The sequence below is a fragment of the Chrysochloris asiatica genome, unplaced genomic scaffold (assembly GCF_000296735.1).
Source record: "Chrysochloris asiatica unplaced genomic scaffold, ChrAsi1.0 scaffold00204, whole genome shotgun sequence".
Lineage (NCBI taxonomy): Eukaryota > Metazoa > Chordata > Mammalia > Afrosoricida > Chrysochloridae > Chrysochloris > Chrysochloris asiatica.
This window is the reverse complement of record NW_006408722.1, coordinates 2,418,789-2,435,774: the sequence shown is the minus strand read 5'-3', so window position 1 is coordinate 2,435,774 and position 16,986 is coordinate 2,418,789. Positions and strand designations below refer to the sequence as shown.

Genomic DNA, 16,986 nt, shown 5'->3' with positions numbered 1-16,986 from the left:
CTTTCTACTCCCGTAAGGATTTACACCCTCGGAAACCCTGTACAGGGTCGCTATGGGTCGGAACCGACTCGACGGCACTTAACAACAACAACAGCATAAGGAGCTCTGGTAGTGTAGTGGTTATGAATAGGGCTGCTAACCTCAGGGTCAGCTGTTCCGCAGGAGAAAGATAATGCTTTCTGCTCCCGTAAAGATTTACAGCCTCGGAAACCCTGTACAGGATCGCTATGAGTTGGAACCCACTCCATGGCACATAACAACAATATAGGGTTACCAAGGAGTGACTGGTGAGTTTGAATCACCAACGTTGTAGTTCAAATCAACTTTAAAGTCCAGTGCATTCACCCACAGCAATATACCAGGCCTCCATTTCCAATTAGTTGTTTTGTAATCTGTTTACAAAGAAGGAACTCAGACTCTGAAATGATAGCAAGAAAAAAGCTAAAAAAATTTGAAGTTTTAACAAAGAATAATAAGGGAGATTCATAAAGTCTTTTGTATTCATCAAATTACCCTTCATTTCAATGTGTTGAAACATTCCATAATTCCACTGAAGTTGTACAAATTAATTGCGCCAGAGTATATTTATTAGAAATAAAAGAACTTTCAGATAGCCAATTCCTTTCTGAAAGTGGTTTACTAAAGTTATGACCAAGCATAACTATTTTATTAAGTCAAATTTTTATTTCATTATATGAAAATAACTAAAAATTCCCACAGCCTTATTTTAGTGAAAAAATTAAGAAAGTTGTGCGACAGGGTTGTATTCTTTCACCATCCTTATTCAACCTGTATGCTGAGCAAATAATCCGAGAAGCTGGTTTATATGAAGACAATGTGGCATCAGAATTGGAGGAATACTCATTAACAACTTGCGATATGCAGATGATATAACCTTGCTTGCTGAAAGTGAAGAGGACTTAAAACATTTACTGATGAAAATCAAAGAGCATAGCCTTTGGTATGGATTATATCTCAATGTAAAGGAAACAAAATTCCTCACCACTGGACCAATAAACAACATTCTTATCAATGAAGAAAAGATTGAAGTTCTCAAGGACTTCATTCTTCTTGGATCAACTATCAACACTCATGGGAAGCAGCAGTCAAGAAATCAAACAACATATTGCATTAGGGAAATGTGCTGCACAAGACCTTTTTAAAGTGTTGAAGAGCAAAGATGTCAGCTTGAAGACTAAGGTACACCTAACCCAAGTTATTTTCAATAAACTCATATGCATATGAAAACTGGACAATGAATAAGGAAGTCCATAGAAGAATTGATGCATTGGAGTTATGGTGTTGAAGGAGAATATTGAAAGTGCCATGGGTTACCAAAAGACCCAATAGATCCATTTTGGAAAAAGTGCAGCCAGAGTGCTCCTTGGAGGCCAAGATGGCCAAACTTTGTCTCTCATATTTCAGGCATATTGTCAGGAGGGACCAGTCACTGGAGAAGGATATCATGTTTGGTAAGGTGGAGGAGGGTCAGAGAAAAAGAGGAAGATCCCCAACGAGATGGATTGGCCTGGTAGCAGCATCGATGGACTCAAGTGTGGCAACAATAGCGAGGTTGGCCCAGAATCGGGCAGTGTTTCGTTCTGCTGTGCATAGGGTTGCTATGAGTCAGTACCAACTCGGTGGCACCTAACAACAACAAACAGCACTCACAAAGCTGAATTAAATCCCTACAAAATTATGCTACCAACACTTATTTGACTTTCATCCCAGAAACTATTCATCATCATTCAGTGAAATGCACATATTAATATACCTTTACATACCAAGAACTACCCAAAGACCACCAAAAAGCTTGAAATACCACCCAAATTCAAGAATATGCTAGTAAGGATATAGTTATTTCTAATTGTTTGATAACTAGAAAAAAATATGTTGTCAACTTTCTCCACTTACCCAGGAGTTTTGCAATGATATAAAGGGCTTGGCCCCAAAGAAACAGTTTTCCATCACGGCCACAGTTGCTAGGAAATCGCTTTTGACTACCAGGGTTTCTTTTTTCAAGCTCTACAAAGTCAGCTGGTACATAATAGTACTTTGGTACAACAGGATATCCTGTGGAGTTCAAAAAAATATTTAAAACATAACTAATCACAATACCCTTCTCAAATTTTCACTTCCAGATATTGCCATAATTAGAAAGCAATGATAGAGAAATGTTCCACAGAGAGTAAAATATTTCATAAACTATATATAAAACATTGGATATTCTGACTTCTTTTAGAAATTGCCAATGAAAACCATAAGAACAGCTTTTTGACATTAAAACACCAATCCGAGAGTATTTACTATGCTTAGCCAACAGTTTATGTAATCTCCTTCAAGATTAAATCAACAAATATTCAGTACATAAATATTTAGAACTATAGAAGGTATTTTAATAGGATTAGTCTGTAGCAGCTTCACAAATGAGATGAAGAATTATAACCCTGAGCCACCGCGTACAGCAAAGAAATGCTCACTTAGTATTAAACCCATTATTTACTGTTCATTATCTACCATTCACTAAAGTAAAAAAGAATCCATTCATTACCTGTTAAAGCTGCTGCCTTCAAGTTGATTCTGACTTGTGATCATAAAGGACAAAGCAGAACTGCCCCATAAGAGTTCAAAAGCTGTAACATTAATGGAAGCCAACTGCTACATCTTTTACCCATGCAGTGGCTAATAATGGATTCCAACCACAGTCTTTTTGTTAGCAGCTAAACACTTAACTAATGTGCCACCAGTATTCCTTATTACCAAACCATTCAAAAATATTCCTTGAAGTTAGCTAAAAAATTTTATTTAAAGACTATTTAAAAGTATGTGTGAAATGAAGATAGAAAAACTAACACTCCATTAGAGTGCTAAAGAAGAATTTTTGTAAAGCCAGCCCACAGTAAACGTTACTAATAAAATTATACAGGTTTCTCAAAAAATTAAGTTTTCTTCACGTTCCAATACTGTACTTAAAACCAATAAAAAGGGCTATAATACGCAGAGAAATAATATAAACATCACTCTTCGAGCAAGACAAAGCCAACATTCTTGTACACTAAACCATCATCTGAATATATCAGTGATCTACCAAGGAATATTAAAACACTGTGATTCAGGGAACTTTGAATATGACATCCATTACAAAACTTTTACATTATTCCTTAATATTAGGAAAGTGAGTACTGAGACCATAAAACATAATGTAAACAATTGCTTCTACAAGTATTTACTTACAATGTAATATTTACACATAGGCATTCATAAATTTAACATTCAAAAGTATTATAAAGGGTGAGCACACAATATAAAGTGTTTTACTTGGAGCTATTTAAGGCAACCCATTTTTAACCAATTGTGATGGCAAATGTTATGTATCAACATGATTTTTAGTATTATGTAATTATCCTCCATTTTGTGATCTCATGTGAGGGGAATTTCCGTGATATATATGAATGCTCTGGCAAGGATCTCTCTCTCACGCTCCTGCATCAGACTAGACATCATCTAATATCCATTTCTTGGGAAGCGGGCCAGCATCTCACAAGTTGACGTGCTGACTTTGGGTTAAATAGCCTTTGTAACCACGTACATAGGGTCGTTTTGAGTTGGTACTGATTCGATGGCACCTAACAACAACAATAGCAACAAGACAGGAGAAGCCTCCAGCGTGATGCCTGGTGCATTTATTTATATATATATAATAAATTATATATATGTACAAATTTATGTCAACCAAATAACTCATGTAATTGTGGAGACTGGCAAGTACCTAATCTGTACTCCAGGCATCATGCTGGAGGCTTCTCCTATCTTGTTAATGTTGCTGTTGTTAGGTGCCATCAAATATATATATATGTTGTTGATATTGTTTTTAAGTGACATCGAGTTGGTTCTGACTCTTAGTGACCCTGTATAGGGTTTCCAAGGAGCAGCTGATGAGCTTGAACCACCAACCTTATAGTTCAAACCGACTATGCATGTGTGGTGTTGTAGGATACACACTCCACCATTAGGTTGGCTTTCAACTGCAAGGACAATAGTTGAAACTCACCAGTCACTCCTCAGAAACCCAATACAGGATCGCTCACTCTACCTTTTTCTACATATATATACATAGAGAGAGAGATTTATGTCACACAAATGACTCATGCAATTGTGGACACTAACAAGTACTTAACAACATATATATATATATATGCATATACATCTTAACAACAACAACAATACACACACACACACATTTTAGCATTGGAGTCCTGGGGTGACACTGTAGGCTAAGCACTGGACTGCTAACCATAAGGTTGGTGGTTCAAACCTACCAGTTACTCCTCAGAAACCCTATACAGTGTCGCTATGAGTCAGAACCAAGTTGACGGCACTTAACAACAACACACACATTGGGAGCTCAGTGACTCCAGAGGGTAAGCTGCAAACAATAAGGCTGAAGTGCAAGTCCACCAGTTGCTCCACAGGAAAAATATGAGACTTTCTGCTCCCACAACGATTTACAGCCTTGGAAACCCAATTCAGGGTCACTGTGAATCGGAACTGACTCAGTGACACTTAACAAAAACAATATATATACACATATATTTCACTAGTTTTGATCTTCTAGAGAATCTAGGCTAAGACACCAAACCACCATAATTTTTAACTCTTGAAAAACTATTTTCAAAGATGGTCACTTAAGAGACTAATTTATTACATTATTGCTTATTTATTTGCCTCACAAATATTGGAAAAGTCTCCTTTGCACTTTCTTGGGACCTGGTTTTCCAGTATTATTGAGAAATTGGCCGTTTTCTTTCAAGCTTCTCCTGATCTTAGACTAAAACAGACACTTATTTGTAAGACTAGGCCTTTTGACTATTATTAAAATATGAAATTTATCCTCCCAAATGACATTTTAGCATCACTGCAGACATTCAATACAACCCGCTCAGGGCATTAGAATGTTCGTGACTATGGCAATACCAGTAGAATGGGAGAGAGCCTGCTCAAGTAAGTGCTGCCCTCTCCAGAGGGCCATCTGAGCAGAATCTCTTTGGTGAAGTAAATACATAACAAAGAATATCTGGCCACTTGGCAAGCTATATTGAAATTATTATAGACATGACCACCTAAATTTATCATCACTGTGGCCTAATGAACTCCTTTTTATCAAAGCACAGTTATTATAATAAATTAATAGATTTTTCTAATTACATTTGAGGTCCCACTCACATTTGCAATTTAATGTAAACTGCCATACTTCATAAAGGAATCATTTACCTATTTTACAGGAACATTAAGGAAATATTGGAAGAAAAGTTTCTTGAAAAAACAATCAAATGTACCTTCTGTGGTCTGATGAAGGACTGGAGTCAGAAGATCCTGATATTCTTTTACTTGCTTGGGATTGCCTCTAAAAACTCCTAAAACATAAAATCCAACAACAGTTGAACTAAATAAGCATCACAAACTTTTGCCTTAGTAAAATATATAAGCCCAGTTATGATTACTTTAGAAATTTCCTGTGTAAATGTTGACATTAAAACTGCAAAATGACTCACTGCAGCTCCACCCATTGGATGAGAGTAAACACCAGCTCCTATAACTCTCGATCAGTGATAAACATCAGTCACTACCAGCCAAACCCACCCTAAACTGAGCTGCACAAATGGCAAATGGAAAGTGGTGCATACATTTCCATTCTCTAATCACATCCACCAGGAGATAGTTGATGAGAATACACAAATATACAATCATCAATTAAATATAAATACGACACCACAATATCTTGGAGCCAACACAAGATTTTAGCTCACCTGAAGAAACAGAGTGGCTCAAATGACCAAGACGCAGAGCCTTAAAACATTTCTGAGGAAGAAAAGATAACAGAACTACCTGAGAAAGAATTCAAGAGAATGATATTTAGGTACCTTCAATGGATTTGTTAATTGAGGAAAGGTTGAGGAAAGTAAGGAGAATACAGGAAAACAATACTTATAATTTAGAAAAGCACTAAAAGAACAAACAAACAAAATAAAAGCCAATTTTGAAACAATACAAAACCCGCAAACAGAAATCAATAAGATTAATACTAAGCTCTCAAAAACGGGAAATATATATTGAAAGGGCAAAGGAATAGATTTGAACCAATGGAAGCCTGAAGTAGTGACTTTGAAGATAAATTTATCAATAAATCTATTAATACTAGAAGAACAATCGAAAAAGAAAGACTGAGATTTATGTGGGACACCATGAAGAGGAAGAACTTATGGGTAATTGGAATTCCAGAACAGGAAGCAACAATAGAAAGCACCGAGAAAATTGTCAAGGAGTTTCTGGATGAAAAATTTTCTATCATCATAAAAGATGAGAAGATAACCATTCAAGAAGCAGAATGAACCCAAACAGTATAGATCACAAAAGACATTTACCAAGACATATAATCAAACATTCCAAAACCAAAAACAAGGAAAAAATCCTGAGAGTGGCTCAGGAAAAGTAAAAAGTTACCTATGAAGGAGAACCAATAAGACTAAGCTCTGATTTTTCAGCAGAAACCATAGGCAAGAAGGCAATGGGATGACATACAAAATTTTCTGAAAGAAAAAAAGTTGCCAACCAAGAATCATATACTCAACAAAGCTGTCCCTCAAATACAACAGCAAAATTAGGACATTTTCAGATAAATGAAATGAAAGGAATTTGTAATAACCAGACCAACTTTATAAAATATACTAAAGGATGATCTTTGGACTTAGAACCAACAACGCAGACAACATCCAGAGATTAACATACATGACAACTCCAACCAGAACTCAGTGCTGATACAGATATATGCAAAGTAAAACAAACCTATAGACTTATATTTATAGGTTTAATAGACTGAATATCGTGAACCAGAGATATCAATATATAATGAAGTCAACTACAAAGGAAAAAGAGGGCATAGTGTAGATACAGAACTTCCAAATGGCAAGGAAGTCAAACAGATTTCAAGCTAAAACAAACTGTTTTAAATGAGGACAAATTAATAAGTCACAGGAAATCTCAAAGAATATTAATATACTTTCAAATCAAAATAAAAAGGAAAATCAGAAAGATTTAGTAAATATTAAAACAATAGCAATGAAGAAAATGTAAAGGAAGTCCATAAACAAAATGAACTCAGTGAAGAAATTATGTGGAACAAAGAAACTAGCAATACCACACACACAAACACAGCAAAACGATAGCAATCAATTCATATCTATCAATAATTACACTGACTATAAATGGATTAAATGAACCAGCCAAGAGACAGAGAGTAGCAGAATGGATACAAACTTATTACATACACACAATGGAATATAATGCAACACTGAAGAATAATGGCGCATCTGCAAAACACCTTATAACATGAATGAACATGGAGGACATTATCCTGAGAGAAATTAGTCAATTACAAATGGACAAATATTATATGAGATCATTGTTGCTAAGAGTTAAGAAAAAGGTTTTCTTGTTAAAAGACATATTCTATGATGAAGTGGGATGGAGAGAAACTTACTTGCTGGGTAGTGGATAGACATGTTAACTTGGGTGATGTGTAAAGCAATATACAAGAGGCAAGTTGGTACAGGAAAGATGAAGGTAGTGAGAGACAGAGAGCGCAAGAGTTAAAGTGAATGGAGGTAAATATTGTTAAATTATGGTACATAGAAGGGGTTGCAATCATTGTAATGACACAAAGTGTGTGAATTTGTTGAATGTAGTAATGATGATCTATTCTATAAATCTTCACACAATTCACAATAAAAAGTAAAAAAAAAACCAAAAAACTGAAACGATATATATTGTTGTTGTTGTTGCTAAATGCCGTTGAGTCTATTCTAACCCACAGTGACCCTGCATAGGGTTTCCAAGAAGCAGCTGGTGAGTTTGAACCACTGACCTTACCATTCAAATGTACTTTGCAGTACAGCGTATTACCTACAGCGCCATACCATATGTTCATGTTAAAAGCTGGCTTTAGAAAAGCTAGGATGTAGAATTAAAACATTAAATTTTAATTATTTAAAAAATTTTCTACTCTCAGCTATAAATGTAAATTTTCACAATGTTAAAAATTATACTATGCATGATTTCTATTGATATAAAATGCTACTTTACAAATATGAATTATATATTAATATGTTGGGAGCAGCTGAGCCAAGGGTCCCTGCCTTAGGGGTAGTTTAGCTAAAGGATTGCAACTGAACAGTTGTGGTCCAGAAACTTGGGCTGCTTCCAAGTCAAAGTCTCCCCCTCCCTGAGGAACTTGAAGGGCTGCCTCAGGGTACAGAGAACTTGCAAGGTCTTTCCTTGTATTCAGCTATGTCCTCCGGCTCAGCCTGCACAACATTCTAGTTGCCCTATCTCTGTTTCCCTGGAAACTACATTCTTCTGACAAAGTTCTGCTTACTGCATGCATCAAAACACCAGATGTTTTTCTTTTCCCTGTCCCCAAGCACCTCCCCTTGAATTTTGTATAAAATAAACATGCTGCCTTGGTCTGTGTCACAGTATCTCCATCAGAGTGCTGTGTCCCACCTGGTTCTAACTATATTTCAAATGTGTCTTGTGTCTTCCTTTTATTTCTAATCTCCTGTCGCCCCTACTCAGGTTTAATCTTTCCATACAGGTCGTGGAGAAATGCCGACTGTCATACGTGGTATTAATATAATTTTTCAAAACCTTCAAAGTGTACTTTTTTTACTCATTAAATTATTTAACATACACTGAGAAAGTAGACTAACAAATAAAACCACAGAGTATCTAAAAACACAGAAATACAGTGTATTTTGCTGGATGAAAGGCATCATATTTCATTTCTGCTCTTCTTTAGCATACTTACACATTATATCTTAAATTTCAGAAGTAAAAGTCACTTACCATCAATCATCATGTAAAGGAAAAATATGGGAAATTCACATTCAATGCCATCAAATAGCTAAAACAGAAAATAAAACCAGCATCAAAATTCAATTTTTCACTTATAAGAGCAATAGTAGTTAGCATATATGTAAAATATTTATTTTCAGTAATAACTTAAAATAGGACCAATTTTATAGGTAGTGTTATTGTTCTAGTTTAAATTCTAGATGCTTATTATTCAAAAGTTCATTCATAATCCATCAACAACAATCAATCCTTCATTCAATAAACATTTGCTGAATACTTACTAATGGCACCAATTACACAGAGAGCTATAAAGACAAAACTATACAATCAGAAGGAGGTTGGCACAAGAAAGGTAACAAAAGCTTTTTAAGACAAAAACTATAGAGAACCTCTCCTTCTGGTCTCATAGTCTAGTAGAGTGGCAGACATGTAAATCAACAACTGCAGTGCACAGAGAAATATCTATATATGGCGCAGCAGTAACATAAATAATGGAACACCTGAGTCTACCTAATGGGCCAGGGAAGGGTTTGTAGGGAAGGAAATGCTATGGCTACTTCTTGATGGATTTCACTAGAAATAAGAATTTCAGGCAGAAACAACAAAAGTAGATTCCTAGAATAGATTCCTAGAAGCACAAATCAAATTAAATTCCAGTATTTCAGGAATACGCAAGGAGACAGCAGTGAAAGCTGAATTCCAACATTTAGGCCTGGCCAACCAGACCTTAGCATGAAAGTCATGCTAAGAGGCTAAGACTCTGAACTGCAAGTAACAGGGAACCAATGGTGAACACTGAGCAGGATCAAATTTAAACATCAGATTTACTTGCTAGACTGAGCAGTTGCCAGTGTAAGTTGACCCTTGAATACTATAGATTTGAACTGTGCAGGCCATTATATGCAAACTTTTTAAAAATGCCATGTGACTCTAATCATCTCCACTTGAGTACTTCTTCTGTCCGATAAATTGTGTATCACAGTAAAAGGTGATTTCTTGTAGTTCTCATGTAATTTTTGTGTTTAGTGAAATACTGCAAACCTTGAATAGCATATGGGACCCAGATCCATAAAAAGTGTCACTACTGATGTTGGAAGTGTTCCCAAGAAGAAAAGTAATGATATTACAAGAAAAAGTTGAATTGCTTGAAATGTACTGCATGTAGATTGAGGTCTGCAACTATGGTTGCTCATCATTTCAAGATAAATGAATCCAGCAAAAGGACCATTGTAAGAAAAGAAAAGGAAATTCATGAAGTCATCATTGCAGTTATATGAGTTTTGAAAACCTTGCAGTTTATGTGAATAACCTTTTGATCTCATATTAAAAATACAACTTTGATATGGGTGCAGTATATAATACTATAAGGCAGTTTCAAATGTTTGTGGAGAAATTCCATTATCTTTTCATTCTATATTTTTTCCACAAGCTTTTTGAAGTCCCATGAATAACATATCAAAGATGTGGTTAACTGTTTATATTATCAGTAAGGCTAATATAGTTTGGGAGTCCTGGTGTGGCACTGTGGGTTAATGTGTCAGACTGCATAGCCATTTTAACTCAAGGTCAGCGGTTCAAGCTTATCAGCTGCTCCTCAGAAAACCCTGTACAGGGTTGCTGTGGGTTGGAATCGACTTGATGGCACTAAACAACAACAACAAAATAACTTGGGAGTGTGAAAAAAAATATGCTGGCCCAAATAGTAATAGAAAGGTAGGGACAGATTTCTAAGATTTTAAGATGATTACATCTGTAACACTTGGTGATCTGTAACACTTGGGAGAATGAGAAGGAAGAGTCTAGAAGGAACCTAGGGCTAACGAGGCTGAGTAAAATAAAGTCAGAAGAGCCTATACTACAATCCCATGATCTAAACTGACAGAAGCCAGCATCACTACTGGAATGTGCTAAGTGAAAAAAAAACAACAGATTATAATGGGGAGGAGTGAGTGTGTGAAAGATAACCAAGCAAAGATCATTCTTTTCAGAAGTGCAGTTACAGAAAGCGGGTAGGAAGAAGACAGGAATGAGGGTTAAGGAAGAATTTTTGTTTGCTTACTTAGGGAATACTGGTGTGGCACTGTGGGTTAATGTGCTGGACTTAAAGGTGGGTATGAGCCACAAGGACGGTGGTTCAAATTTACCAGTTACTCCTTGGAAACCCTACACAGGGCCACTATGAGTTGGAACCAACTCGATGACACCTAACAACAGCATTTAAGGATGAATATCAAAATGTTTATGCTGATGAAAAGAAGTCCATTTGTGTTGGGAAGCAAAACAGAGGGAATGTGGAGAGGAGACAAGGAGAAAAATAAGAGATGGAGATGGACATCCTTCTATTAGACGAGAAAACATGCTGCACAAGTCTTTAGGAAGTAAAAGAGAACAGAAGATGAAACACAGATGGAAGGATAGCCTATGGTCAAGAACAGAGAGTACTTTCCATTTGACAAGAGAAATGGAGTATAGATGAGGATGGAAACAGTGGGGAGACCATATAGAAATGAAAGGCAATCAAAAAGGTAATGAGACGTAACATGTAGAAATTTGAGTAGCAAAGGGAAAACTACAGAAGTTTTCAAAAGACATTCCTGGCAGGAACACATAGTAGGATGATGAGCTATGAAAATTGTAAAGAGGAGTGAACCAAGATGGATGTCTTGAATTTCAGGTGACACCTATGCATTCTGTTTGTGTCTGTTCTTGGTGATGCTCAGCAACAGGTGCAGAAGGAGAAAAGGTCTACTGTACTAATCCAAAACTAATGGTATGTAGGAAGTCTAACCCAAACATAAGTGTTGCAAGGCAGCTCAAGAAAAGTAATAAATACAAAAGAATAATCTAAGCTGCTTAAAAGATAATTGGATTTTTTGTCTCATCCTGAGAGATTGCTGTAAAATCCCCAAAATGTACACAATAAATAACTCCTAATGCTCCCAAATAATAGTTAATTGAGAATCTAAATAAAATAGCATATAGCTTATTTGGTCATTCTGTAAAACCAGAAGTTTTTAGGAAATTTAAAAACAATGATATGTAAATTGCCAAACAAATCACAAATTACAAGATAGCGTACACATTTTCTATATACAGATTCATGAGGAAAAGGAACTTATCTGTCTTCACTGACTGAGTCAAAGTTATGACCAGGCTTTGAAAAATTATTTTAATCTATTCCAATAAGCAAATTATTTAGTACTGTGCATGAAAGCTTACTTTTTTGAGGGGTGTAAGTTACAATTTTCTGGAAGCCAAAACATAACTAATAGAAACCTGGATACACTGGTAAAGAAGTAGTATGTGTACAGTAGAAAACAGCAAAAATTTTTTTAAATGACATGCTTTGTTGCTGTTGTTGTTAAGTGCTACTGAGTCGGTTCCGACTCATAGCAACCCTGTATAGGGTTAACAAGGAGTGACTAGTGAGCTTGAACAGCTGACCTTGCAGTTTAGCGCATTAGCCCACACCAGGGCTCCCCTAAATGCTTAGAGGGCTATATTTCAAAATAAAACAGAACAACAAAAAAGGGACCAACTAGCAGTTTCAGTAAGAGATGTATTTTATAAATTGAAAGCTGGGCCATTAATAACTATTTGTTATTATAACAGTAGGAGTCCTGGTGTGGCACTATAGGATAAGCACTAGAGTGCTAACCACAAGGTTGTTAGTTCAAACCCACCAGACACTCCTTGGAAACCTTATAGAGAGTTGCTATAAGTCAGAACTGACTTGACAGCACTTAGCAACATTGTAACAATATGGAACATGTAGGCAAAGAACTAAAAATGCAACAGAAAAATTACATACCCAATAAATAAACATGGCCCAATATGAGCAAATAGGTCTTCCTACTGATAATAATCAGAATATTTAATGAGAAGTATGATGTGCAAGACTAATCTAAGCACATTTACATATATTAACTCATTTAATTTTCAGAAGAATCTCAGGAGGTTGGTAATATTATTATTGTACAAATAAGGAATATTAAACACAGAAAGGTTAATTAACTTGCCAACAGCCTCCCAGCTAGTAATTGGCACGGCCTGAATCCAAAACCAAGAAGTCTGCCACCTGAATCTGTGCTATAGTACTACAATGGGGTTTTGTATACCTTAATTTCAGCTGGTTTGTAGTAGCGTCTATTTGGATCTTCCAATGATGTTCTATATCCATCTCTCAAGAAACGCTTAAATCCATATTTTCCTTTTAATTTTCTCACCACTTTATCAAGTGTCTGGCTAAACAGAGCTTCATCATCCAGGGCAAATGCAGGATAACTGATGCAGGGGAGCAGGGCAGCATCTGTGTTCTGGGACAATAAGATAAAGAACAGAACGTAACTGTCTATAGTGACATGATCAACACAGTGCAAGGAGAATTATAAAGATGAAAAATCAATAAAGTTACTCAACAGTGCAAAAGCTTTGCTACTAGGGTGTATGTCTGTTTAGACGGCAGCTTTAGTAACTCTAACGGAGGAAATAAAACTAAGTGCCCTTAAGGGATGAATGGGTAAAACAAAAAGTATGGTCCACACACATGGAATCACATGTAAAGTTAAGGAAAAACAATAAATCTACAAAAACTTCCATATGGATGAAGCTAAATGCTAAGCATTTCAATCACAAAAGGTCAAACATTATAGGAGACCACTACTGTAAAGGAGCGCGGTGGCTCTGTCTGATAAACACTGGATTGCAAACCACAAGGTTGGTGCTTCAAGCCCATCAACCGCTCCATGGGAGAAAGATGAGGCGTTCTGCTCCTACAAAGACTTACAGCCTCACTCTGAGTCAGTACTGTTATGATGGCACTTAACAACAACTACTACTACTGTAAAAGGTTTATACACAGAGAGACTCATTAGAAGGGAGAATAAATTATTCACTAAAAAACACATACAAACTTGGGTGAAAGGAAAGCCAATACAATAAGGGGACGGTCAAAACAAAATTATTAAGAAAAAGGAAGACACTGAGAGATGCACAAGAGCCAAGAAAACAAAGGCAAATACTACTACGTATTACTACAGTGCATGAAATTTGAAGGCTCTTTGCTTGTGAATGACTTCAACCAGGCAAAGCCTAATTCCTGTTTGTGCCTAGGTTTAGGAGTTCAGGTGTCAATTTTTTCTTGAGTATCTCATGCATCTCTGATAAACTGCCAGAGTTAGAAGTAGAGTACATTTTAAAGTAGGTTTGGACCACTTCCCCTAGCCAGCCTTCCGAGGAAGGTTACTGGACACACCCTTTAACGGTCACCTGGTTGTGATGTCATACCCCAAAGAGTCTCAGAGACTGTAAGCTTTCCTGTCTGCAACAGTGTCCTCCCTGCTTTCTGTACACCAAGAATATGGATGTGAAACATTGCTGTTACCAGGCATGGTTGTGGAAGGAAATTCCCATTCCTGTACCCTATAAAAGGTTATCACATGAAGGTGCAACTTTGGAAACTCATGATGGTGCCACCTACGATTTCCCTCAACCAGGTTGACTATTTGTCTTTGTTCTGTAGCGTAGTGGTTACAAATTGGGCTGCTAACCTTAGGGTCAGCAATTTGAAATTACCAGCTGTTCTGCAGGAGAATGATGAGGCTTTCTGCTTCCATAAAGATTTACAGCCTGGAAAACCCTGTATAGGGTTGCTATGAGTCGGAACCGACTCCACAGCACATAACCACCACCACCAAGACTTAATAAAGAGTCCTTGTGTAGCGATGTAGGATAACGTGCTGGATGGCAAAGTCAGTTTGAACCACAAGGTTAAGAGTTCAAACTCACCAGCCACGCCTCAGAAACACTCTAGCAGAGCAAGAGTAGGAAGGTAAATGAGATCACACCCACACAAACATGTTGTTGTTAAGTGCCATCAAGTTAGTTTCAGTGACCCTCTTCAGGATTTCCGAGGAGCAGCTGGCAGATGTGCACTGCCAACCTTGTGGTTCACAGTCCAATGCTGACCCTACAGCATCACACCAGCAGTCCATAAATACAGTATACAGGGGGCAAAGTTCTGAAAGCTTCTTAGTTCTAACCAAACACCTTGAGGGAATAAGTTGCTAGGCCTGGGGGCTCAGGTCCATAGTCTGAGAGGATGCCAAAATCAATTGCCATAATGTAGTTCACAAAGACAATGTAATTTAGTGAATAGTGACATGGGTCTTAAAGCTTGTGAGCAGCCATCTATGTTGCAACTACTAGTTTCTCCCCATCCAGAGCAAATTAAGAGGAAAGAAAATTAAAGACAAGACACATACAAATAGCTAAGACCCTGAGATCAGAAAAACTAGATGGTGCCTGGCTATTACTGACCACCTACTCTAAAAAGAATCACATAGAATGTCCTGGAAAGAGTGGGAGAAAATGCAGAATAAACTCAGAATCATGAAAAAGACCAGGCTTATTGGTCTGACAGACTGGTGGAACCCCGAGACTATGGTCATTAGACACCCTTCAGGACTGGAACTGAACTCATCCCCCGAGCTGAACTTTGAGCCAAAGAATAGTCAGGCCTATAAGGTGAACAATAACACCAGGGATGTATGCACTCTTCAGAATAATCAATGACAGGGTATCACAAGGGCAACATTTCCCCAGAGATAGTACTCAGGAGGAAGGAAGCGACAGGAAAGAAGGACTAATGAAAATAGTAAACAAGGGGAGGAAATGGGAAGAATACTGTTATATAGTGGTGATTGAAATCAGTGTCAGAGCAAAATGTGTATGAACTGTTGAATGGAAAATGAATTCCTTCTGTAAAATTTCACCCAAATTACAATAAAAAAATTAAAAACATACAAACAAAAACTCTTTTATTTGCCAATAATGAATATTTTCAAGGTACAATGTTGGACCAACATTTTTAATATTAATAAAAAGTGTGAAAAAAACTGAACATTAATAATTAGACATCAAAATTTAGTTTTTTAAAACAATAAACTGTTTACATTGTGAAAAACAGAAAACGATCTAAATGTCCAATAACTTGAATAAATGAGCAGCCATTAAAATTTTCTTATACAAAAACATGCTTACTGATAAAGAAACATGTTCAGGACATGTTGTTCATTAATAGAACTAAGTTATCAAACATCGTGAACAATATAGTTCCAGGTTTATTAAAAAACATGTATCTATCTATCTAAAAACATGTATCTATCTATCTATCTATCTATCTATCTATCTATCTATCTATCTATCTATCTATCTGTCTATCTATGTTGTTGTTGTTAAGTGCTGTCGAGTCGGTTCATATACATATATGAGGGAGCTTTAAAAAAGTTCCTGGAAAATAAAATGGAAAGATAATGGAATTTTTCTACAAACTTTTTGAAGCACCTCATACATGCATAAAATGAGACATACCCTAAGATTATATTTGAGTGGAAAGAATTTTTTTCTATCAGAAATAGAAAAAAATTAATTTAATGACAGTAAAGAAATAAAGGAATTTTACTCAAAAGAAATATCAGCTATGATAAATATTTTTCTAATCTTTCATGGCAAAAAAGATTCACTTTGGTATATATAATATGCTGCTCACTGCCTCCTACCCAAGAAAAGAATATGCCTATCTTTCTATTTCCTACAAAAGACTTGGTTCACTTTCTAAGTGAGCTCTCCTCAGGCCACGGGGAGAAATGAGGAACACTATCCACTACCTCTTATGGACGACCTTCACCATTATAAAGCACTTTCTTGGAAAAGAATACAAAACTATATAAAAATAATAAACACCAGTTCATATTAATTGATACATTTTTAAATGCCTCACATGAGATCTTGATTCTCTGGGTAACAGTGAGCACAAAGTTTGTCTGTTGCGATTGTGAGCATCCAGATCCACAAATATAACTGACCAAGAACAGCCCTGGAATAAGAAAGAGAAAACATTTCCTTAATGAGTAAAAAGGCACACAAAGAACATTTGGCATTTTGACGATTTCATAAAACTACTATCTTTAATTGAATTTGAGAGTGGGATTACAGAAGATGATAATTTTGAAATTACTTTCAACATTTCATAAATCTTCTTTAATGAGTATATTAATTTTAAATAAACGTTCCCAC

General features: G+C 36.3%; 1 protein-coding gene across 3 annotated transcripts in view; it reads right to left on the bottom strand.

Moving 5' to 3' along the window:
- The window catches only part of PHKB (phosphorylase kinase, beta), a 309,713-nt gene that overhangs the window by 168,290 nt on the left and 124,437 nt on the right, over positions 1–16,986 (bottom strand). For all 3 annotated transcript variants that reach the window (XM_006872568.1, XM_006872567.1, XM_006872569.1), the window contains 5 exons: positions 16,691–16,786; positions 13,029–13,226; positions 8,902–8,959; positions 5,337–5,414; positions 1,915–2,073 (listed from right to left, as the gene is read on the bottom strand). In XM_006872568.1, coding sequence (XP_006872630.1) covers positions 1,915–2,073; positions 5,337–5,414; positions 8,902–8,959; positions 13,029–13,226; positions 16,691–16,786 — 589 coding nt within the window. The remainder of the gene's footprint in view (positions 1–1,914; positions 2,074–5,336; positions 5,415–8,901; positions 8,960–13,028; positions 13,227–16,690; positions 16,787–16,986) is intronic.